Below are 24,015 nucleotides of genomic sequence, written 5' to 3'. Positions count from 1 at the left end.
TCAAAACCCAAATTAAATTTTCAATTAGTATTTACTGTCAGTAAATTCAGTTCAGAAGCTAATATAAAAACTACTTGTGATAATATAATTGACTTTTTAGTACTTTAAAACTTAGCATTAAATATAGGAATAAATTGTAAATATGTTTGGTATTTTAAAACTTTTAAATACCTACATTTAAAAATAAGTAGTTATGTTTTAGAGAAGTTGGCACATTAGAATACAGAATATCTAACAGATAAGTCTTGTTATTCCAATTTAATGTGTGATAATTGAATAATTGATTCAGACATGATTTTAAGTTTAAATTTTATGCATTTATAAGCCATACTGGAATATTTTAAGCAAACTTAAGAGTCATTATATTTATTCTATTAGGTTTAAAATAGCCATTTAAATGCATGGGAAAGCTTATTTTTAGCTAAAAATTTAAAATCCTTAGAAAATTAAATATAATCAAGTTTATAATTAAAATTTAAAATGTTCAAAGGAATTTAGTTAAATTATAAAAGGACCCATAAAAGTGTTAAAATTTGGTCAAATCTATAGATAGAATAATAAAATTCGTACATTACAAAGTATATAAAACTATGGTTTTTAATTTATAAATTTAATAAGTCAAATATTTTATTACAACAGAAAAGTTGTAAGTACACCAGCAAAAGCTTTTTCCCCTGAATTATTTATAAACAATCTACTAACATGATCCTTCCTTGAAGTCTAATGTAATTTCCTACATTTAAGAATATTCTACTACATAACCAGAATATAATCAAAAGTGGGAATGAATCTAACCACAATATAATCATCAAAACTGGGAAATAAATATTCTTCTATTACTACCACTTAATCTTTAGAACCTTAAATTTTCACCAGTTGGAAAAATTAAATTTTCACCAGTTGCCCCCAAATTCCCTTTATAGAATAAGGATCCATTTCAGAATCATGTGTTGTATTTCATTGTGATGTCTTTCTATTCTTCTCCAGCCTGGGACAGTTTCTCTTTTTACCTTCACTGTCATGATCTTCACACTTCTAAAGATTACAGGCCAGTTATTTTGAATAACATCCTTGGATCTGGGTTTGTCTGAGTTTTCTTTTGATTAGATTCAGGTTATGCAACTTTGGAAGTATTATTACAAAGCGGATGCTATGTTCCTCTGTTGCATCAGATAGGCCTTGCTCTTCCAATTTCAAACGTCGTATTTGACTAATTGATTGACACATGAATCTTATTTGCTATGGCATAAATTCATTTTGCTTCATTACTGACAATATTCTCTTTGATAATTTGCTGAAAGTGGTATGTGCCATTGTTTTCTCTGTAATTAATAAATATTTTATAAATACTGTGTAAATATCCTCTTTGTTATCTGACTTACAATTTATTCATGTCTGTAGATGAACATGGACTCATTGTTTCTTATTTTAGCTCTGTAATGATCAGTTTTCTGATGCCCCAATTGTCCCAGATTTGGCCAGAGGGTACCCTTCAAACTGAGTTCTGTGATCCTTTTGATAAATCTCATTTGTTTTTGAGAACTTTTTAACTTCCTGGCATAAAAAGATATTCTAGACTCTTGCATTTTTCCTGCTTCAGCTCCCAAATTAGTTGTTTTACCAAGGATCCCTATCCCTGTTTTTTTGGTGGAAAATGGTGTTGAGAATCTAAGATCTGGGCACTAGGTATGCTCATTGACATTGGTGGGTGGCTGCTCCTGGGCTCTTCCAGTGAACAGAGTGAGGGACTATACATGCACATATGTATATTCTATATCTATTCTATATTTTATATACATTGAAAGTGATGTGATCACCCTGATATGCCCAATTCCAATTTAACACCACTCCACTTACCCTGCTTGGGATCTGGCATATTGTGCCTAGCCATCAGCTTCCCCATGAATACACCCTTGCACTTGAACTGTGACTTCCTGCTTTGGGCTCTCCCAACCCCACACCTAAGCAGATTTCCACTGGGCTTATCCCCACCTAATTGCCTCAGTACAAGGTTGTTTAAAAGAAAGCAAATTGAATCGGAAAAAGAAGAGAAATAACCAAATATTATTTTTTTAATAAAAAGTGGCTTCAAATAATATATTTTTCTGCCCAAAAGCCACCTTCAGGGCACAGTAGGAAAAAAAATGCTTATTTCTACCGTAACGTCTTGATTTTTCTTTTTTTTCTTTCTTTCTTTCTTTCTTTTTTTTTTTATAAGAAAAAGAATAAAGAAGAGGAAGAAAGAGAAAGAGGAAGAGGGAGAGAGGATGGGGGTATTGCTTTATTGCCCGGGCTAGAATGCAATCTAAATATGGGTATGCCTATAATTGTCCTTAATAATGGAGATGTAAAAGAAAATGAGGGAAGAGAATAACAAACAAGGAGCCAACGAACATTTCGTTTAAACTTCTAAGTTGATATGATGTGGTACTGATCTACGTATTCCTGTATTGGATGCGTATATATTTAGGATCTTTAGCTCTTCTTGTTGTTGCATTGATCCTTTTATCATTATATAATGTCCTTCTTTGCTTCTTTTGATCTTTGTTGCTTAATTTTAACTTCTGCTTTTTATTTATTTATTTTAGCCCTCTGTTTGGTTGGTAAATCCTTCTCCATCTCTTGTTTTAAATCTTTGTGTATCCTTGAATGTGAGATGGGTCTGGATGCAGCATACTGATCGGTTTTAGTTTTTTATTCAAATTGCCTGTCTGTCTTTGGATGGGGGATTTAGTCAATTTAAATTTAGAATCAATAATAATATATGTGAGTTTAATACTGCCAGTTAATATTAGCTGGGTATTTTGCCCATTAGTTGATGTAAATTCTTCATTATATTGATGCTCTTTTTGGTATTTTTTTTAAGAAAGGCTGATACTGTTTATTCCTTTCTATGTGTAGTGGTTCTTTCAGAATCTCTTGTAAAGCAGGCCTGGTGGTGATGAAATCTCTGAGTGCTTGCTTATTCACAAAAAACTTTATTTTTCCTTCACTTGTGAAGCTTAGTTTGGCTGGATGTGAAATTCTGGGTTGAAAGTTCTTTTCTTTAAGGATGTTGAATATTGGTCCCCACTCTCTTCTGGCTTGTAGGGTTTCTGCTGAGAGATCTGCTGTAAGTCTGATAGGCTTCCCTTTGTGGATAACCTGACCTTTCTCTCTGGCTGCCCTTAGTATTTTCTCCTTCATTTCAACCCTGGTGAATCTGACGATTATGTGCCTTGGAGTTGCTCTTCTTGAGGAATATCTCTGTGGTGTTCTCTGTATTACCTGGAGTTGAATATTATCCTGCCTTACTAGGTTGGGAAAATTTTCCTGAATAATGTCCTGAAGCGTATTTTCCAGCTTGGATTCATTCTCTTCCTCACTTTCAGGTACACCTATCAAGCGTAGATTAGGTCTTTTCACATAGTCCCATATTTCTTGGAGACTTTGCTCGTTCCTTTTTATCCTTTTTTCTCTAATCTTGTCTTCTTGTTTTATTTCATTGAGTTGGTCTTCGACCTCTGATATCCTTTCTTCTGCTTGATCAATTCGGCTGTTAAAACTTGCGCATACTTCACGAAGTTCTCCTATTGTGTTTTTCAGCTCCATCAATTCACTTATATTCCTCTCTAAATTGTGTATTCTTTTTAACATTTCGTCAAATCTTTTTTCAAAGTTCTTAGTTTCTTTGGATTGGTTTAAAACAAGTTCTTTTAATTCACAGAAGTTTCTCATTATCCACATTTTGAAGCCTGCTTCTGTAATTGGAACACACTCGTTCTCCATCAAGCCTTGTTCCGTTGCTGATGAGGAACTGTGATCCCCCGTTGAGGGAGAGGCGTTCTGATCTTGGGTATTCTCAGCCTTTTTTGGCTGTTTTCTTCCCTTTGTTATAAATTTATCCATCTGTGGTCTTTGTATTTACCGTCTTTGTAATTGGTTTTCTGAGTGGACGTCCGACTTATTGATTCTCAGCGCCGAAATCTGAGCAACCCACTGCACCGACTAAATCAGCGGCGTTAAGATTGATGGTGCTTCTTTGACTCTGCATGAAGAACCGACGCTCCCAGGCGCCGGCAAAACTGCCTCGCCGGTCACAAGAGTCGCGCCGGCGACCCGTGGGGCTCCTCCGCTGGGAATCTCCTGGTGCGTGAGCAACAAGAATTCATGTGAAGGTATGGCGTCCTCTCGCTCTCTGTGCTTTCACTGGGAGTTACAATCCCGAGCTGCCAGTGATCAGCCATCCTGGATCTCTCTCTTGTTGATTTTTCTAAAATCTAGTTTCCTTTAGGTTTCATTTCCTGAGCTTCATTGTTACAGGATTAATGTTATCTAGGCATACATGCATATTAAACACTTTCATTCATTTTATAAATCATCTCGTGAGATAGTGCAGATTTTACTTCCTTTCGTACTATTGAAAAAACCTTGTATTTATATTTGCTTGTACTTGACTGCTCATTTAGGACCCCTTAACAGTCAATTTTCAATGATTTTAGCAGCTAGCATTGCCATATGGCAAAAGCTTGGTCAATTCAATTTAGCAATAGTAGTATCTGGAACAATTTTCTTGTTTTGAAAATCTGAGCTATAATATGTTACCAATTATAGTATCTTTGAAGTAGCACCAAAATTCTCTCCCATGAACTGTTGCAATCAGCTTAGAGGCTATCTGTATAATAAAATGACAGTCAATATTACAGTTTTCTTTCTAATTTCTTTATTAACTTTCTTGTACGAATTTACCTTCCAGCTACAGGGCTGATTTATCATTCTAATTTGTTCTGTCTATGGAATTTATTTAAAGTTAGCAAAATATTAGGAAACGAACTTATTGGTGCTTAAATCTTCCTTCTGGAAATGTGGTCAAAAATGACAGCTTGTATGTAGAGTTCTGTTGGAATAGGGATTCTAGTAGAGTTGTCACCTGGCTGCGCCTAAAGTACATAAATTACATTGTTAGTCAAGTCTATGCAAATAATTGGCCTTACTTTTTTTTTTCCTTTTTTTTTTTTCTTTTTTGCTTTATATTGTAGAAAACAAAACTAGCAAGGCTATTTCCATGGAGATAGATACATGTACCCCACTGCCCCCTGCCCCAATCTTTTTCTCAGGAGTGATGATAATTCCAATTAGGAGCTTTGAGGCCCTGGGTTGTAATATTACTGAAAATGCCCAGGATCAAAGCAGTGTCACAGGCTCATGCTTGTCTACACTCTACTAAACTCCATGAGTCACTAACTGCAGAAGGGCTTTACAAACACATGTGACTTCAGAGTAATAAATCAAAAAGAATCCTATCTTGATTTCAAGTTTGTCATATAATATATCTGAAGTTTGGGATTGGTTCAGACCAGTGGAAGTATCTGTCCATAGTGAGTTTCACACAAAGCATCTTTCTCATCGCTTCAAAAACAATTTGATCTGCTTTTATTTTTTCCTTCAAATTATAAGCTTTTAAAAGGATTTCATTGCTTTAAAAAAAATTCGGGATAGCTTATCATACTAATAGGCTTCTAGAAAGCCTCTATGGTTAATATGGTATTGATAAGGAGAGAAGAAAGAAGTTTGAGTGAGGCCGATGCTTCAACAGATGAGAAAAAAGTGATTCCAAAAGAGTTGTACAATAGGTACAATTAGAAAATTTTAGTTACTAGGCCTTTTGTATATTTGATGTAAAAATGATATTATTTGCTCTTTTAAGAAGAGATAATTATAAATTTAGAACTGAGGATAAAGAGAAGCCTTGGTATTGCCTTTTCCACATGGTACTTAATTTATTGTGCTAAACAAAATGTGAGTGTCCTGACTGTGCCCCCATCTAAGTTAGTTTTGCTTTTTATTGTTTTTGTGCTATTTTACAACTCTTTAAGTTGTAAAAAATTGATAATAGTGTATAAAATTGACAATATCTTGCCCACAAAGATGCAAAATAATTGTGTCCAGTGAAATTCAATTAATCATTGTCCTATATAGAGACCTGTTTTGTTTCAATTTTCCTTATTCCCTGTGCAAATATGTTCTGCTCTTTGAATTCTCCTTTGAAGTGGCTATAATATCTAACTGGTTTCTTCTACAATTTATTAAATGAAATCCTTTGAACATTTGTTATGTCTGCATAAGAATTATGTTTACATTCTTTTAAAAAATTATCTTGTAAATTTTTGGAGATTCTACTGCCAATAGTCATTGGATTTCTCTGATAGATGAATAACCTGCACGATGGAGGAGTGTTGTACCCCTGGGGGGCTTAAACCCATACTCCCAAAGCTAAATCCCTAGTAGCAATAGAAATTTAACGTTGTGGATCTTCTGTCTCTATATTTTCCTTTTTGGCTATTTTTGTGCATTGTTTTTGTCTTTGGAACTTTTAAGGTTGACAAATTATTTCCTGCTGGTGACAGCAATGATTCAGAATGTTGTGGGCTAGCCATTGTGGTCTCTGTAAAAGGATTAATGGATTATAGAGATTTATTCTCCTTGTGTGATAAACAATAATCTTTTTTAAGCATTTTATTTTTATTGTTTTTTACTTGTCTATTTTGAGCTCAAATTTAGACTCTTGTGCCCATCAGGAAACAGAACTCTTTGATATATGAATTGGTGATTTTTTTGTGTGTTTACTTCTGATATATGGCTAATACTTAGATCTGAAGTTATAAGCAGTCTTGTGTCTGTGTGTCTAGATGCTTATACTTTAGAAAAACCTTTATCTCTTTTTGGATGAATGCATAATATTTTCCTCTCTCTGGAGGTTAATGAATTAGATTAAAATATCTCATAAATTAAAGAAACTCGGTTCTGATTGGCTTATAGAGTTCTTATAGAAATATGTTCTTATGTAAATCAAATAAAATTCCAAAAAATTAGGAAATTAGGAAATTAAGTTAAATTGTGCTATACTTAATAACTCATCTTTTAAAATATATTTTTTTATTGCACTTTAGGTTCTGGGGTACATGTGCAGATCATGCAGAATTGTTGCATAGGTACATACATGGCAATGTGGTTTGCTGCTTCCATCCCCCTGTCACCTATATCTGACATTTCCCCCCATGTTATCCCTCCCCAACCTCCCTATGCCCCACTATCCCTCCCTTAGTAACCCTCCAACGGACCCCAGTGTGTGATGCTCCCCTCTCTGTGTCCATGTGCTCTCATTGTTCAACACTCGCTTGTGAGTGAGAATATGTGGTGTTTGATTTTCTGTTCTTGTGTCAGTTTGCTGAGAATGATGGTTTCCAGATTAATTCATGTCCCTACAAAGGACATGAACTCATCGTTTTTTATGGCTATATAGTATTCTATGTGTATATGCGCCACATTTTCTTTGTCCAGTCTATCATCGATGGGCATTTGGGTTGGTTCCAGGTCTTTGCTATTGTAAAAAGTGCCGCAATAAACATATGTGTGTGTGTGTCTTTATAATAGAATGATTTATAATCCTTTGGGTATGTGAGAACACCCTTTCTCCTTCTTTTTAAGAAATCTGTAATGCATAGTAATTTAGTAGAATCTACTTTATAAAATGAAATGAAGCATTTGAAAATGATACCTGATTTTCATTTATTCCTCTAGGACTCAGAAATTATTATTGTCTTTTTACTTACCATGGCCATTTAGTAATCTGCATCACTTCAGTAAGAACCTGTTATCTTGTCTTTTTAACAGGATGTAATTGTACAGATTATAAAACCAAAGCCTTCTCTGTAATGTCACGTTTGAAAACAATGTTCATTGAATCATATAGAAATGGCTGCTTTTAAGGAATTAAGTTTGATTTGACTTATGGAGGTAGTATTTACAGAGACCTTCCAGAAAAACTGGTCTACTTCTTGGTTTTAATGGTCAAGAATATTGTATACTACATATAACTTATCTTAAGATATTTTAAGACTTTTAAAAGAGACTAATTTACCCAAAATTGTAGGTTTTATAGGTGAAATCTTGTAGACAGAGTTTATTGGATTTAGTTTTCAAGCATCAGGATGACCATTAATAAAGGGTTTTAGAAGTCTAATTTGAGATTTCTTGTGTTTCTTCAAAATTGTATAGCCTTAGAATTAACAACTCAAATTTATGGTGACCTATATGGTAAAATAACACTTTTGCTACACCTATATAAACAGTAAGACAAACCTAGTAAGACTAGCTACATTTTTATTATCAAGAGTAACCTTTCCAAAATTATTATGATAAAAAGAGGGAAGGAGACATTCTGCCTGGGAAACTTGTGAGAAACTTTGAAATGGGCAAAAAAAAAAAAAAAAAAAATCAAACAGTGGGCATCTTAACTACTCACTCATTTAGCCTTTCTCATTAATGATCTATATTACAATTCTGTAAATTGCAGAAATCTGACAATAATTCAAATAATTTTTGCATTGATTTTTAAAGACCCTTTTTAATTTATGTGTAAATATTTTAAAATTTGTTTATCCACTTTTTATGTTTCTGCTCTTTGAATTCTCTGGAACCAGTTGTAATACCTTACTGGACTCTCATTAATTAATTAATGAGTTAAAAATCTTTGCCCCATGTTTACTTTATATCTATATGAGAATGATGTGTCTATCTTCTTTTAAAAATTGTTTCTTAATAATATATAGCAAGAGTGCTAAAAGCAGTCACACATACACAACACTAACAGCAAACAATGTAACTGGCTGAGAAAATCCAGCACTTAGAAAGCTCTCCCTTCACATTCATTGCACTATAAGGAGCTGTGAAAATATTACTTACTGCCTGAAACCATTACTGGGTCCCAGGAGAGATGGCACTCCAGGACAAGTATAAAATGTGGGTAAAACAAGACATTGGAGTAAGACCAACAGTAAAAAGTTACTGAAGAATAACAATTGGTGGAACAAAATGAGAAGATTCTAATCTTATTCTACCAAACCCCAGAATAATTACAGATTTAAATATATCAAAAGAATCATAAAATTATAGCAAAATATACCCAAATATTTTTCTGATTGTTGTAGAGCAATCTTTTTAAATATAGAAGCAATCAGAAAGAGAAATCTGTAGCTAGGACCATAGAAAAATTTGAAATTTAAAATTTTGCATGCCAAAACAATTGTAAACTTTAGAAGATATCTAAATTGTGGCATGCCACCAAAAATATGATAGCCAAACGTTTTCTACCCTCTATACATAGAATACTTTAAAATTTTATTTTAAAATTCCCTCTAAAACCCTATAGGAAAGTAGGTAGAAGGCAATAACAATTCTAGAAAAGAGGAGATTGGGAATGGTGGCTCAAGCTTGTAATCTCATTAATTTGGTCAGCCAAAGTAGGAGGATTGCTTGAGGCCAAAAGTTGGAGACCAGCCCTGGCAACATACTGTCTCTAAAACAAACAAACAAACAAACAAATAAAAATAATAATAATAAAAAAAACCAAAACACTTAGGCATGGAGATTAGTGCTTGTGGTCCCAGCTCTGCCAGAGGCTGGGGAGGGGGGATGTGCAGGGTGGAAGTGGGATCATTTGGGCCCAAGAGTTCTAGGCTACAGTGAGTTATGATTGTGCCACTGCACTCCAGGCTGTGACAGAGCAAGACTCTGTCTCTAAAATAAATATATAAATAAGAAATATTATATACTGGCATGCCTATAAAAGAAATGTTCATTTCCAATAGTAATAAAAAATGCAAATCAAAATGACTCCAAACAAATTTGGACTGTGAAATTAACAAAATTAAAAAGTATGTAAAATAAAGAGGGCATGGGAAACGGGAAATTTTAAACAGCCCAGATATAATTGTAAATTGGCATGGTCTAACTGCAAAGCAATTTGACAACATGTATCTAAAACTTTAAAAAACACATATATTTTGACAGATTTCCATTTTAGAAATCTGTCCTAAGTGGGGGTAAAATCAGAAACTTGATTGTAGAGAGTTGTTAATTAAACTGAAGGGAAAGCAGAAACCAAACTAAATGTCCATAAATGGGAAATTCTTATACCGATATGACTAATTCAAAGGCTAGAATATTATCTACATTATTTTCTTTCTGATATTTTCTTTTCTTTATTTTCTCTTTCTTTGTTCTTTCTTTCTTTTCTTTCTTTTTTTTTTTTTTTTGATACAGAGTCTCACTCCAGGCTGGAGTGCAGTGGCATGATCAGTCTCAGATCACTGCAACCGCTGCCTCCCAGATTTAAGTGATTCTCCTGCTCAGCCTCCCAAGTAGCCAGGATTACAGGTGCATGCCACTATGCCCAGATAATTTTAATATTTTTTGTAGTAGAGATGGGGTTTCACCATGTTGGCCAGGCTGTCCCGACATCAGGTGATTTGCCCGCTTCAGCCTCCCAAAGTGCTGTGATTGCAGATATGAGCTACTGTGCCTGGTCTATCTACATTACTTTCTATTTTCGTTTTTCACGTAATAGCGTATCTTGAACATCTGTACTAATCCATCAACATCAGTAAATATGGCTTTAACTTTTTAAACTGCTACATACTGTTCTTTGTGTGCATGTATCATAATTTAATCATTGGTCAGGAACATGAAAATTATTTCCAGTTTTTAACTCTTGCAATGGAAAATGGTCATTCTTTTAGAGTTTTCACACTACTGGGAATCAATCTTCATTCACTGAGCACCTACATCATGGCAGGCATTTTAAACACATCCCCTCACTTAATTTTCACAACACCTGTTTGTAAATGGCTATAAAATTTTAGATTTTTACAGATGAGAAAACTGAGAGTGCTCAAAGGGGTGAACTAATTTTCCCTAATCACAAAACTGATAAGATCTCTGTAACTTCAACTCATTCTAAGTATTGCCCCTCTTGACAGCTTTGCTCAACCTGAGCCCTGATGGCCATTTCTTAGTCTCTTCCAACTTGTTTTGCAGTTTTAGCTGCTTTCAATTGTTTCCAAGTATTTTAGAGAATCCTCAGGTCTTGGTGAATTCTCAAGTGGGATACATTAAAGTACTCAGGCAGGTCTTTGAATAACCTAAAATACAATTATACTACTCTATATATGGCTGTGTTTGATTTTTATTTGTTTGTTTGTATCATAAGTCCATGAAACTTATCAGATTTCTAAAATAAGTTGTTTTCCCCTCAAAATTAAGAACCTATCCGCTTGGAACAACCTCACATACTTAAGAGGTAGTTTTCTGACCTACCAAGTTGTTGACATTTTTGTTCGTTTGATTGTGTTTTTCTTTTTCAAGCTTGCCTCAGCTGTTTGAGACAACGTGTATGTCCCTCCATCAATGTACATGCCAAAGATATTTCAGCCAGCAATAACCACTTTTAAGTTAGCAACATGAGATTTTTTTCTCTCGCTAATGGTCTTGGTCACTATTCATGCTATTGTGTTCCATATTCTAATACACTGCAACTCTCACTCTGCTTTGGGATTTCCATTTTTGAGAAATTATGAGTATTTGCTGGGAGTGGCAAATGGCTGAGAAAAAGTCATGGGAGTTAACTACTTGTTCAATTGTCGAGACCCAGAAAAAAACCATGCTCTTTCTATGAACTAGTAATAATCCCTCAACTGTGGTCTTGCACCTGCAATGACACCATGCCTGATTCACGTGTTTTCTGATGCCTGCGTCTGTGTTATTAGCTATCCGTGTTTTAAGATCATAGGGGAAATGATTATTTTGTTCTTATTCAATCATTCCATCTTGCCAGGAAATTAACTTCTACTCTCTTTTGTACTTCTTGATTTGAGGTAATACATTTTGTGAAAAAGTGAGCATGAACTGTGTCTAAAGCTCTCTTTCTCAAATCTCTCCTTTCTTATATTTCTAGGCCATATGGGCCCTTTTTACTTTTGGCATCATGTTTTTTGATTAGGCTTTTCTTCGAATTAACAGTTTAAAATAATATTTTTTCTTTGTCAGGTATGCATTACTGGGATATGTGACTTTCTCTTCATTGCATATATTCAGCTCAGATGGTGGAGTCTTATCATTTACACTCTTATTACTAAACATTCACATATATATTTATGTATATATAAAAATCTAAATTCAAAAAAATGTATTTTTTTCTTTCCTCTAGCTTACGTTTCTTGTGTTACAGTTCATATATGAGTTCATGCATTGGACATTTATGAACAATGTGCTTATCTCTTGGGGTTGTTACTTAAATACTGCATATAAAATTAAAGTCAGTTTTTCAGGTCAAGTGGAGGACATGACATTTAAGTTTTAGGAGTTTTAATGCATACAAGCCAAGCTCTGTTACATAATTTTAATGTATTCCTCACGGCCATCTATTTTAGCAGTAGTTAGTTGAGTAAATACTTAATTTATATGTGATGAGCTTTCAGTTCAGATATACCAGGTGAATACCCAGAGGAGAAAATGTTTAAAAGCTACTTAGTATGTGGGTGTTTTAGGACTATAATCAACCAAACATTCAATAATTTGAGTAGCAAAACCAGAAAGTTGGCAAGGCCTCAGCTTTACTTAATAACTGTGACTGTGCCACAGTTAAAAAGCAACATTTATAAGAGGTCTCCAAGGAAAATCCAGGGGCCAGAAAGGTGGTGTTGGTGATTCAGGAGATATCCCCTGCTCCACTGGCCCAATATTAAATTAGGTTTACAGCGGACTTTGAAGAAACATTTTTGAGACATTGAGGAAACCACAGCCTTGCTTAAAACTTCTGTTCATCTTTTTGTTTGCTTATTTGTTTTTCTAAAAGGATTATATGTGGCTCCTGTAAAAAGCAGACTTTAAAACTGAGGACCTTCACTGAAGGGCGAGGTTCCAAGAGATTAAATTCAAACCATCTGCCAATAGGATGTAGAAATGTTATGGGATTCCACTTTGACAACAATTTCAAGGCTGTGACAGGTTAGGATTTTAGGGTCTGGGAGGCAAGGGAAATGAAGAGGAGCCAATGACCTCAGAAGCAGAGGTGATATTAAACAGGTAATGAACACTTTTCCTGCTAATAGTAGCAAGTGCTTGGTGGGGGTTGCTTGAGAGGGCAGGACAGAGGAGAGGGGAGCTCTATTAAGATGTTGCTGGAATCTTCCTCTAAATTAAAAAAACTGCAAAAACAAAAACGGGTGATTTTATTAGTTGAATTTATTTTTAATTTTAAACCTTATGTGTCTACTCTTTTGCTCAGGGAAAAAGAAATAATTTGACATATTTGTTTTTTGCACTTGTAAAATAACAGATAACAATGACTATACATTTATTTTAAAAATAATAAAGTAATTGCTACTCTCATTCCCCCATGCACCTAACTCTTTGCCGTTATCTTGGACAAATCACCATTTACCCTCGACAGTGCCCCCAAAGAACCTTGAGTGTTAATTCATTCATCCATCCACCTAGGCAGAAAAGCACTGAAGTCAATTACTTTGTTAGTTTTTAGCTAAAAATTGCTTTAGCTCTCCATGTTTTCAGTGCCTAAGACCCTAAAATATTTTAAGTTAACCTCAAATTTTTTTTAAGAATTATTTTTGGCTCTACCATTCATTTCTTTAGCAAATATTTAATATTCAATTTATTCGCCCCACAGATGTTTATTGGTGTGCAGGCATGGTGCTGGCCTTGGTGATACAATGGCAAAGTGATGTGCAGGCATGGTGCTAGCCTTGGTGATACAATGGCAAAATGTCCAGAAAGGGTTCCTGCCCTACATTTAACAGTTTATGCTTTATAAGTTTCTGTCATGTGTATTTTTTCATTTGAGCCTCTAGGCAAACTCACTTCACAAAATGAAGTTCCATGAGGCACTAATAGCAAGAATGTGTAAATCCCCACATGCTGCCACCTAATCTCTGGCTTCCATAATGATCAAAATAAGAAGCAAAAATAGCAGTGATGGTGATTTATTAGCAGAATCATTTACTGCAGTTGTATCTTGTTACCAGCACTCTTTGGTATATGGTCTGTGCTTTCTGGTCTGTGCAGTCCCAGGAATGTGTCATTTCAATGACTTAAAATTAAGACTGTTGAAGTACAACTTATTTTATAGGAATGAAGTTTGATTGCTTTATGCACATACATTAAGCTAAAGCAACAGCTAAGACAATAGTACTATGCAAACCAGCTAATCTTTAGGGTTATCTGAAGAGGCTTTTAAAAATATAAATTCCTATGCCTCACCATAGATGGATTTAGTTTGATATCTAAGGACAGAGCCTGGGGTTCTCTGATTGGTGAATTTGAGAAAGAGAGAGGAAGAGGAAATGTTTTCCTGAATTAATATGAATTGCTCCTAATCAACCCATGGCAGGCTGGGTACTGATAAAGAGCTCTTGTGACAATAGATTACATGCCAATGTAGCTCATTGCTATGTATGAACAATTGTGAACAATTTTCAAATAGAGGAATCTAGGTTTAATAGGAGTATTGATACAAAAAGAACAAAGAAATTAATCCTGCTAAATATATGCACAGTCCACATTGCACATGCCTTCCAAACTTTGTGACAATCAGCATGGAACCAGAAAGTTGTATTCTATAATAGTGTTTTTTGTTTCACTAATGTCCTGCAATTGATAGAAACCATACATCTCTGAGACTTTTCATGTCTTTTGGTTTACTTGTTTAGTTGTCAGTGATTTACCAAGTAACTATATTTAAGATGTACTCTATTAGACATCAAATTAGATAACAAAAGAGATCTTGCCTTGTAAAATTTCTTATTTTAATATAACTGATCTTCTTTTGCATTATAAAAGCACACCAATGAAGTTTAGCCAACAGACAAATCATATCACCTACCTTCAAAATGGATTATGCATTTTCATACTTAGAAATTTTGATTCTAAGTCATTGTGACACACATAGTGCTGAATCTCCTTGAAGTGCATAGAGTGGCAAAAACTAATTAGATTTGGCTTCCACTTTTGGAGTTCAATTATTCTCCCAAGACTTTTCTGCCATGACTTTCCTTCCTACACTTTTGTCTTAACCCTTCTTACCCACTAGAATTACCCAGGGTGTTTTTGAAAAGTATCAATGCCAAAGCCTTCCACCCAGACCAATTATCTAGCATTCTTGGGATGAGGCTAGGCATCATAAGTTCTAAAGCTTCCTGGGTGATTCTGATCTGTGCTGACAGCCACTCTGTAGCCACAAGGAAGTCCTCAGCCTTCTCCTCACAACCCTGTGTTCTGTGCTCCCATGTCTTTGTGTGTGATTTTCCTTTCTATCAGAACACCCTTCCTCTCCAGTCCTTATGTCCTCACCATACCCACCCTTCAAGATACAGTTCAGATGCTATCTCTTTTATTAACTGGTCTTTGAACATCTTTGGTCTAAAGTACATTCTGCTTCCCCTGAATTCTTACAGAACTTTTTCTGTCCTCTCAGGTTACTTTCTAGCTTGCCATGTTTCTGCATGTATTTTCCCACCCACTCACTAGTTAACCTGTGAGCTTTTTAGGGCAAGAAATCTACCTTTCAGATTCACATTAATACCTCACAGTGCTCAACAGTTGTCCAGGAAACATCAAATGAGGAAGAGCGAAGTGGAGGGAAAAACAAAGAGGTGGCAGATGTCCACCCAGCTCACCTATTTCCTCTATAATCACCCAGCATTAGTGTCTCTCTCCTCATTTCCACAGACAAGTTCTGTCTTCCTCTTTTGTTTTCTGAGTATTGGGGCAAAGCAAGGTCTCCCAAAAACTTTTCTAGATAGATGTACATACTGTAAGTTCTATATACGCCTGAATGATCTGGTAGTTGCAATATCGAAAGTAGCAACTCAAAATTTGTCAACTTCAGCAGGACCTCTACTTCAGTCCTTTTTATTTTTCACCTGGATTACCGTTATTCTGCTTGTCTTCTCCAGTTTTTCCTCTCTACACCTTCTAACATTAACTTTCATCCTGTTATTTCCTGCACAAGACCCTTGGCATATTTCCCCATTTTCTATTAAGTCCAGTACAAGATCTGCATCAGTGCTGCAGTCAAAGCTTCTGATGACCAATCCAGCCTTAATTCCCACTTCACCCCTTCAAGCCAGTGTAGCAGCCAAATTGAACTATTTGGGTTTTCCTTTGTCTGATTTACACCTGTGAATCTTATCTTGGGTAATGGTCTAATTCCTGGAATTGATTGCCTTTCCCTCCTTATGCATTCAGTTCTCTCCCTCTCTGGTTCAATTCCTTATCTTCCTTTAAGTCCCAGGTAAAGTTTACTTCCTCCATTAGCACTTAACATTATCTCTAGTGCTCTCCCCTCACCATTCCTTTCTACTAGCTCCTGTCTCCAGATCAAAAATCATCTCTTCTTCCACTGAATTCCCAAAGTATATCTCTACTGTGTAAGTACCACTTTCTGCCTTATACTGCAGGTATGTTGTTAAAGCATAACCTGCCTATTTCCCTGAAGACACTAACAGTTTTAAAGGGCAAAGATTAAAGTCTTGTTCATTTTCACCTCCTCCATGTGTCTCATAATATTTAAGCTTCATTGATGGTTTCTACTAATAAACTGTGTAACTGTGAGTGAGTCATTTAATCTGTTGAAGTCTGTTGACAAATCAAAATCATGTTCTAATTCAATAGTCTTAATTTGAGATCGTTTAAATTATATATTCCTGGGAGACTGCATAAGAAGGTATGAAAGCATAGATCAAAATAAAGATTTCTGCATAGTTGCTCTGAAATCTGATTTCAGCAATAAATCTTGCAATTTTTCTGACTTATTTGGGTTAGTACAGAGGGAAATGACTATACCATTTCTGCTATCACTGCTATATCAAATAACTAACATAATTTACTCCTTAACTTTTAATTACTGTATTCTTCTTGTTGTTGTTATTGCTTTTGGAGGGAATGAGCCATTCAATCATCAATTTAATGAATATTTATTAAATATTCATTAGCAAGGCATTTTTCCAGGTGATGGCCTCTCAGAAAGGGGAAGTGGAGAAAAGCTTGTGTAACCAATAATTTTTTTTTTGTAACTATTGTATACAATCTCTCTCTTTCCCCCACCCCACCTCCCCCTTGCCTTATTAGTGGTTCATCCAGTTTTAGACCACTTATGCTATGGTAAGACTCAAAGCAAACTCTCCCATGGTTAATGTTTTTTAAAAGTTAAAAAAAAAAGGCCTATTTTAAAAATTTGTCCAGATAATATATTGGACAGAGTGCAAAGTGCTTCCATTTAATTCTTCTAAAGATAATACTCTGGAAACATTTTGGTGGATGTGAATCACTCAAACAAGCATTCTTCACTCAAAAATAGAAACTTGGCTTATTTGTTCCAGATGTTATACAGCTGCAGGGAAGTTAAAGTCAGTGGTCCTGTTTTTAATGCAACCAAACTCTTATTGCATTTGGAATTTCTTGACCAATGAACTCATATTACTTGTTGTAAGAACTGCACAAGTTTCTTTTTCCATTGTTACCATTCCTAAACAACTGCCTTTCATGGGAAACATGCTTCAGAAATAATGAGTCCACATCTGTGTTGTACAAAGTAAACACATCCTGTTTATCACTGTTTCCACCTTTCATTTATCTTGACCTCTTTAATTTTAACCATAAAGTATTTCAAAAAGCATACATTAAGGAGAAGAAAAGGAGAGCTGAATTGCTCTTATACCATTTTATAGCACTTTACTGGATTTATGAGATGTTCACCTTAGGAAGAATTTCAATTAAAATTGCTAAAAAACTATTGAACATAAAAATGTAATTCCTATCACTATGTATTTGTAGTTACTAATGTAACTACAGACACTCATTTTGCTTATTTCTTGGTTCTTCTGTAGGTCTATAAGAAATCTTATGTTGGATGCATGAAATACAAAAGATATTGGATTGTTGAAGAGGTGAATATGGTCCATAATAATTAAAATATGTAAGCGTTTTTCTACTTATGTTTGAGAATAGAATGATACATTTCTTGGACTATTGACTTTTTATGGAGATTTTTCTCAAATTGCAGTTCATAAACAACCTGCAGCAGAATCATACTGACTGCTTATTAAAATCTGTACTTCTGGTCCCAGTTGAGGCAGAATCTCTGAAAACTGGGCCTGGTGCTTTAAAGGAACTCTATATATCAGAAAGAAACAAAACAAACAAAAACAACAGCAGAAAAACCATGTATCTTCTAATTGTGACCACTAAAACCCAGGGAAGTTGAGTGAATTTATCGAGGTCATGCAGCCAATTAATAGTAAAGTCTAAAACTCTGTTTATTAATGCTGAGACCAACATTTCTTTTTTTCAGTCTACTACTGATTTTTGTTTTCCACAAGATAAAATTAAAATTTAAAGAAATAAATGTATCCAAATGTTGTTGGATGTCTCACCTAATAATTCTTATTCTTATCACTCATTAGCCAAATGCTTTTTCTTTCTTCAAGAGTTAGAAAATTTTTTCTTCAAATTTATCATAAATTCTAATAAAACTCTTCCATTAAAAAAGAGACAAATGTTATATGTCATGTTGAAATCTCATAGTTGACTATTTGGGAAGTAAGAGTTTTAGTTAAAAATTATTTGAACCATGTTTAAGCAACAGTTCACATTCAATAATGATTCCCCAAAGACCATAAAAGCTACAATTCATGGCATACATTCTTGAAATATGCCATTAGTTAAAATACAGCCCTAAAATAGTTTAAATATGATGTCACTCAAAATTGATTCAAATATTTCTTTTATGCATCTTAACAAGAGTGTTAATAATTTAAAATCTTTTCTTATTTATATAGTTTAGACTTCTAAGGAAGTGAAATGAAGTACTGGATCAGAGTTTTAGGGCCATATTTATTATGAATCAATGAATACCAGAGTAGTTTATCAACTCTACTTCTTCATAATGGTTCCTCTTTACTTCTCAACAAACTGACACAAGAACAGAAAGCCAAACACCGCATGTTCTCATTCATAGGTGGGCGTTGAACAACAAGAATACGGGGACTCAGGGAGAGGAGCATCACACACTGGGGGCAGTTGGTGGTGGGTAGGTGAGAGACAGCAGGGGTTGGGGAGGGAGGGGAGGGGAGGGAGGGATAACACGGGGAGACATGCCGGATATAGTATGCACCTAAAGTAAAAGAAATAAATTTAAACAACAACAACAACAACAAAACCAAAATGAGATCAGTTGGGGCAAAGTACCGAAAACTTAATAAATAGCATTTCACTAATGAGAAGCCTCAGATCAAAAAAGAGCATTACTATTTCAAAAGCAATAGCATTGTGTTAGAATTTGCCAGTTGTCTCCTTAAACTCTTTTCCCTGTCTCAGAATACCTGTTTTTAGCTGGGTGCATGCCACTTGAATTAAGATTGTATTTCCCAGCTTTGCATGTGGTTAATCATCTCCATAAGACTAACTTCTTATAATGGAACATAAGTGAACATTTGTGTGGTAGCCTTTTGAAAACTTTCTTTAAAGGCAGCAGGGGAATATTCTTTGTACCCTCTCACCCTCATCCATGCATTACGTTTTGAATGTGGTTGTTTTGGCTGGAGATCCATCTTGGCCCAGGAAAATGAGGGCCACCCTGGCCCAGATGACTGCAGAGCTGTCATATCAACCTTGGATTGTCACTATCTAGACTTACATATGGAAGAGAAAGCAGCTTCTACCCTGCTTAAGTTACTATGTCAGCATTTCTGATATTTGTAGCTAAATCTCATTTCAGGTAATCATTTATTTCTTGCTACAGAATTTTGTTCATTAATCCTTCAAACACATGGCCACTTAGCACTTTTTATGTGCAAGGAGCTGTACTAAGTGGAGATGATATATAGACGGGATTTTTTACTTTGGTTTTCTAAAAACTTTTGGAAAAGTTATTATAACCTGACTCCTCCCGTCTTTGCCTATATTCCATATGTATCACATCATTTTTATTTATTTTACTATGAAGGAATGTTTTTCGTGCATTTGGGTTTTAGAGTGATGCTGTCATGTGAATAATAGTTTTCAAAATTATAAAACAACAACAAAATGAAACCTACTGATACAACTCAAACACGTAATGACTTCAAGCAAAGTTTCAACTTTCATCCCTAGACTTATGACAAATTGTAAGAAAAAGTCATGATCCAAATGCAGTCTTTGAAAATATGCAAGATGTAAATATTTTTCTTTGAACAAATTCAAAATATCATGAGACATGTCTTTAAAATATTTCAGTAAAAGTGTTTTCCAAATTAACACAAATATATTACGAACTATCCCATTTTTAGTGTTAGTCACATACACAGAGGGGTATTAGAATTCTGAGTACAAATGTAAGGTAAGAGTCTCCCTTTTCTAACTAACAGCAAAAAGCAGCTGGATATCTCCAGGATCAGGGGAAGCATATGCGTGGCCCACTGACTCCTTGGTGCAATGCAAATATTAAGAAGTGTTTCCAGTGTGTGATGCTCCCCACCCTGTGTCCATGTGTTCTCATTGTTCAGCACCCACCTATGAGTGAGAATATGCGGTGTTTGATTTTCTGTTCTTGTGTCAGTTTCCTGAGAACACTGGGCTTTGTGGTGGGGGCGGTATAGAGGAGGGACTGTGGGGGGTGGGGAGTTGGGGAAGGATAACATGGGGAGAAACGCCAGATATAGGTGATGGGGAGGAAGGCAGCAAATCACACTGCCACGTATGTACCTATGCAACAATCTTGTATGTTCTTCACATGTACCCCCAAATCTAAAATGCAATAAAATAGATATTTAAAAAAGAAGTGTTTCCACTTGTGAGTTCTTTTATTAATTTCTAATAATTTATGAAGCATTAGAGTGTTTTTTTTTAAAGGTAGTATATGCTCTAAGTTTCAAAATGTTTTTTCCTTTCTAAAGTTAACAACTTAAGAGTGTCAAATACTTAATAGATTTTTGAATAATGGCAGAAATACAATAACATGTTAAGAGATATCTAACTGTAAAAGCAGAGTTACCTTTGGGTCCACATTGAGAATTTTTCTGTCTCTTTTGAATTTGAAAAGTAAGCCTTCTGGATTATCGGCAATCACTTGATAGTTGGGACTTGAGTTACAAACAGCAATATTAGTGTCCCAGTTGTAAAAGCTATAAAAATAAACATTTATTAGAAATTAAGTTGTATAATGCATTAAATTGACAAATATAGTTTCAGAACGATTTGGGGAAGTTCGGTCATAAGATAAGTGAATAAGACATGCTATACACAGATTAAAATACTTGCACAAGAGATTAGATTGGGTTATTCTCAAATTATTTAGACACATGTTTACGATGGTTTTGCATGATTTTCTGAACACTTCTGAGGCCTACGTCCTATTACAGCATTATTACATTCCCAGGAAGTCCAAATGAAAATTGATGCAATGTAAGGCTGTTTGTTCGAGTGCAGGTTCTTCAGGGTGTTAACAGACTGTTTACTGGATGGGAGGGTATACTAAATCACCTCTTTTCATTCAAAACAATTCCAAATAAATTCATTTATTTCAGCCTCCAGTTTTTTTTTTTTTCAATAATATGTTTCCCAGGGGGTGAGGAAATTATTTACGTTTGAGTGTTACCGTGGGCCAAACATGATATGACCTCTGCTATCACAACACCCATATGAAGTTGCTCTCATTTTATGGACAAAGCAAAGAGACTACGGGATGTCAACTAGCATCATTAAAGTCTTGAAATTAACATGTCACAGGGCTAATATTTCAATCAAAATTTGTGTGTTTCAAAGCACATATATGCACTTTCTATTTTTCAGCTTTGCCTTCTAGCATTTTATTTATTTATTTTGAGACTGAGTCTCACTCTGTTGCCAGGCTGGAGTGCAGCGGCGTGATCTTGGCTCACTGCAACCTCTGCTTCCTGGGTTCAAGCAATTCTCCTTCCTCAGCCTCCCAAGTAGCTGGGACTGCAGGAATCTGCCACCATGCCCAGCTAATTTTTGTATTTTTAGTAGATATGGGGTTTCACCACATTGGCCAAGATGGTCTCGATCTCTTGACTTCGTGTTCCGCCCACCTTGGCCTCCCGAAGTGCTGGGATTACAGGTGTGATCCACTGCCCTGGCACATTTTATTTTATTTTTCTATCTTATATGGAAACTTACTGTTTTTTTCTACATCCTGTTTTGTACTTACTTGTCAGAATGAATGTAATACTGTCATATGAGTTGAAAGAATCCTCAATATACTTATTTTTATGTGTCTTATTCCTACTAATACATTTCTAACACTATATTTGCTTTTAAAATAACTGTCACAGAAATAACATAAACCAGGGTGTCTCTCAAATATTTATAATATTTATTTTTAATGATAATCTTTCAATCCTATTTCTAGGTTGTTTTGCCCTCTATTATTCCCTTTCTTTTTTGGAAAGAGTGAATTTCATTGATTGAACTCACTGAATTGTATTGTTTCCTGAGGCATCATTATTACTACTTTCATATTATTACCTAAAAGTGCAATGTTTACTCTCAAATTTTTAAATACTTGGAAAGAATTGATTTTATAGATCACATATTTATGTTACTGGGAGGGAGCAAATCAGTGAGAACAATTTTCTACCCCTACTACATTTTCTATGGCCAAGACATAGAATGTTAGAATGTCTGTCCTATTGAGTCACAGAGTACAAAAAGTAATTTTCCAACCATCTTTGCCTGTTTATCAATTCACCCTAAGAAAACAGGAATGACTATGTGATTTGTGAACCAAGAAAAAGTGTTGTGCATTCATGGCCTTTTAGACCCTCAACTTAATAAGCATTCACAAGTGAGATTTATGATGGTAGGCTCAGCCCCCAGTGGAGTGATGGCACAGGATGAGTCTGTATTACTGCCAGTCCATTCAATGGTGAAGGCATTAGGAGTCAATTTGACTATATACGCAAGGTGGATTTTCCAATTTAGTTTAATTCACAGTAAAAAACATCATTTGATATCCATACTGTTGACAGTTCACTTAGAATATTGCCCAATTGAAGTGGGGGACATGGGTGTGATTTTCAACTTTACATATGTTTCTCCCTCAATAATTATTTATGAGAGATATAGATACAGATAATTCTACCAAAATATTTGAGTCGGAGATATGCTGAGAGTGGCATGGTTTATATCACACATTCTTATCTTGTTGCATAGACCCCAAATTAAAAGTCTCATTATTGAAGTCCAGGAAGATTTTATATAAATACAAATTTACTTTCTCATGTAGAAAGCATTTATATAAAATATTATGGTTCTTTTGATGAAGATATTTTTCTTGTTTCATCAATACTTTTGCTCTCCCAAGCAGAGATGGAAAACAAGCTTTATTTCACATGCCAATTATAGTAGCTGGTAATTATTAATATTTAATAAAAATAAATAACAATTATCTAATAATGGTCATGTGCTAGGTTCTGTTTTATGTCCAATGAATTAATCATCTGGTGTAAAATATCCATTTTATCCATGCAGAAGTGACAGGGAAATGACATCACTTGGATTCCAATTAAAGACTTACTCCAGAGCCTGCACTGACTAATACATGTACTCTTTGTCCCACATACTACTGGTGGTGACTACACTACCTGAAGCTCTGTAGCATATATGACTGCTGATCAAAATACAAATTTTCAACTTTTTCTTAGTAGAACTCTAGACTACAACTATGGTACCTCTTGCAGGGTAGCCATGTAATAGAAATTGAGTCACTGTAAAAAGGGCAAAAGTGCTATTTACCACTACTAGCCTGGGCCCATCAAAACCTTCCATGTTATTTTTCCCATCCAGTTAGCTGGAATGGAGATGATAAATTTGAAAGCCGTTGATATGATTTGGATCTGTGTCCCTTCCCAAATTTCATGTTGAATTGTAATCCCCAGTGTTGGAAGTGGGGCCTGGAAGGAGGTTACATGGAGGCACATTTCCTTCCTAGTACTGTCCTCACAATAGTGATTGAGTTCTTGTGAGATCTGGTTATTTAAAAGTGTGTAAACCTCTCCCATTTTTTTCTTCCTGCTCTAGCCATGTGAAGTGCCTTCCACTTTGTTCCCTCTTTGCCTTATGCCATGACTGAAAGCTCCCTGAGGCTTCTCCAAAAGTAGATGCTACCGTGCTTCCTGGCATGCT

At 35.1% G+C, this 24,015-nt stretch overlaps 1 protein-coding gene across 2 annotated transcripts in view; it reads right to left on the bottom strand.

Moving 5' to 3' along the window:
- CFAP299 (cilia and flagella associated protein 299) overlaps nucleotides 1-24,015 on the bottom strand; it is a 644,411-nt gene that overhangs the window by 2,134 nt on the left and 618,262 nt on the right. The window contains exons 5-6 of one of the 2 annotated variants that reach the window (XM_003923943.3): nucleotides 20,864-20,993; nucleotides 4,230-4,919 (exon numbers count right to left, since the gene is read on the bottom strand). In XM_003923943.3, coding sequence (XP_003923992.1) covers nucleotides 4,824-4,919; nucleotides 20,864-20,993 — 226 coding nt within the window. In that variant the 3' untranslated portion in view covers nucleotides 4,230-4,823. Of the gene's footprint in view, nucleotides 1-4,229; nucleotides 4,920-20,863; nucleotides 20,994-24,015 lie in introns of those variants that run through there. The other variant, XM_074396342.1, reaches the window with a different exon arrangement.

This window comes from Saimiri boliviensis, chromosome 3 (genome assembly GCF_048565385.1).
Source record: "Saimiri boliviensis isolate mSaiBol1 chromosome 3, mSaiBol1.pri, whole genome shotgun sequence".
In the NCBI taxonomy this organism is placed as follows: Eukaryota; Metazoa; Chordata; class Mammalia; order Primates; family Cebidae; genus Saimiri; species Saimiri boliviensis.
The sequence above is the reverse complement of the archived record's forward strand: the minus strand, read 5'-3'. Positions and strand labels throughout refer to the sequence as shown.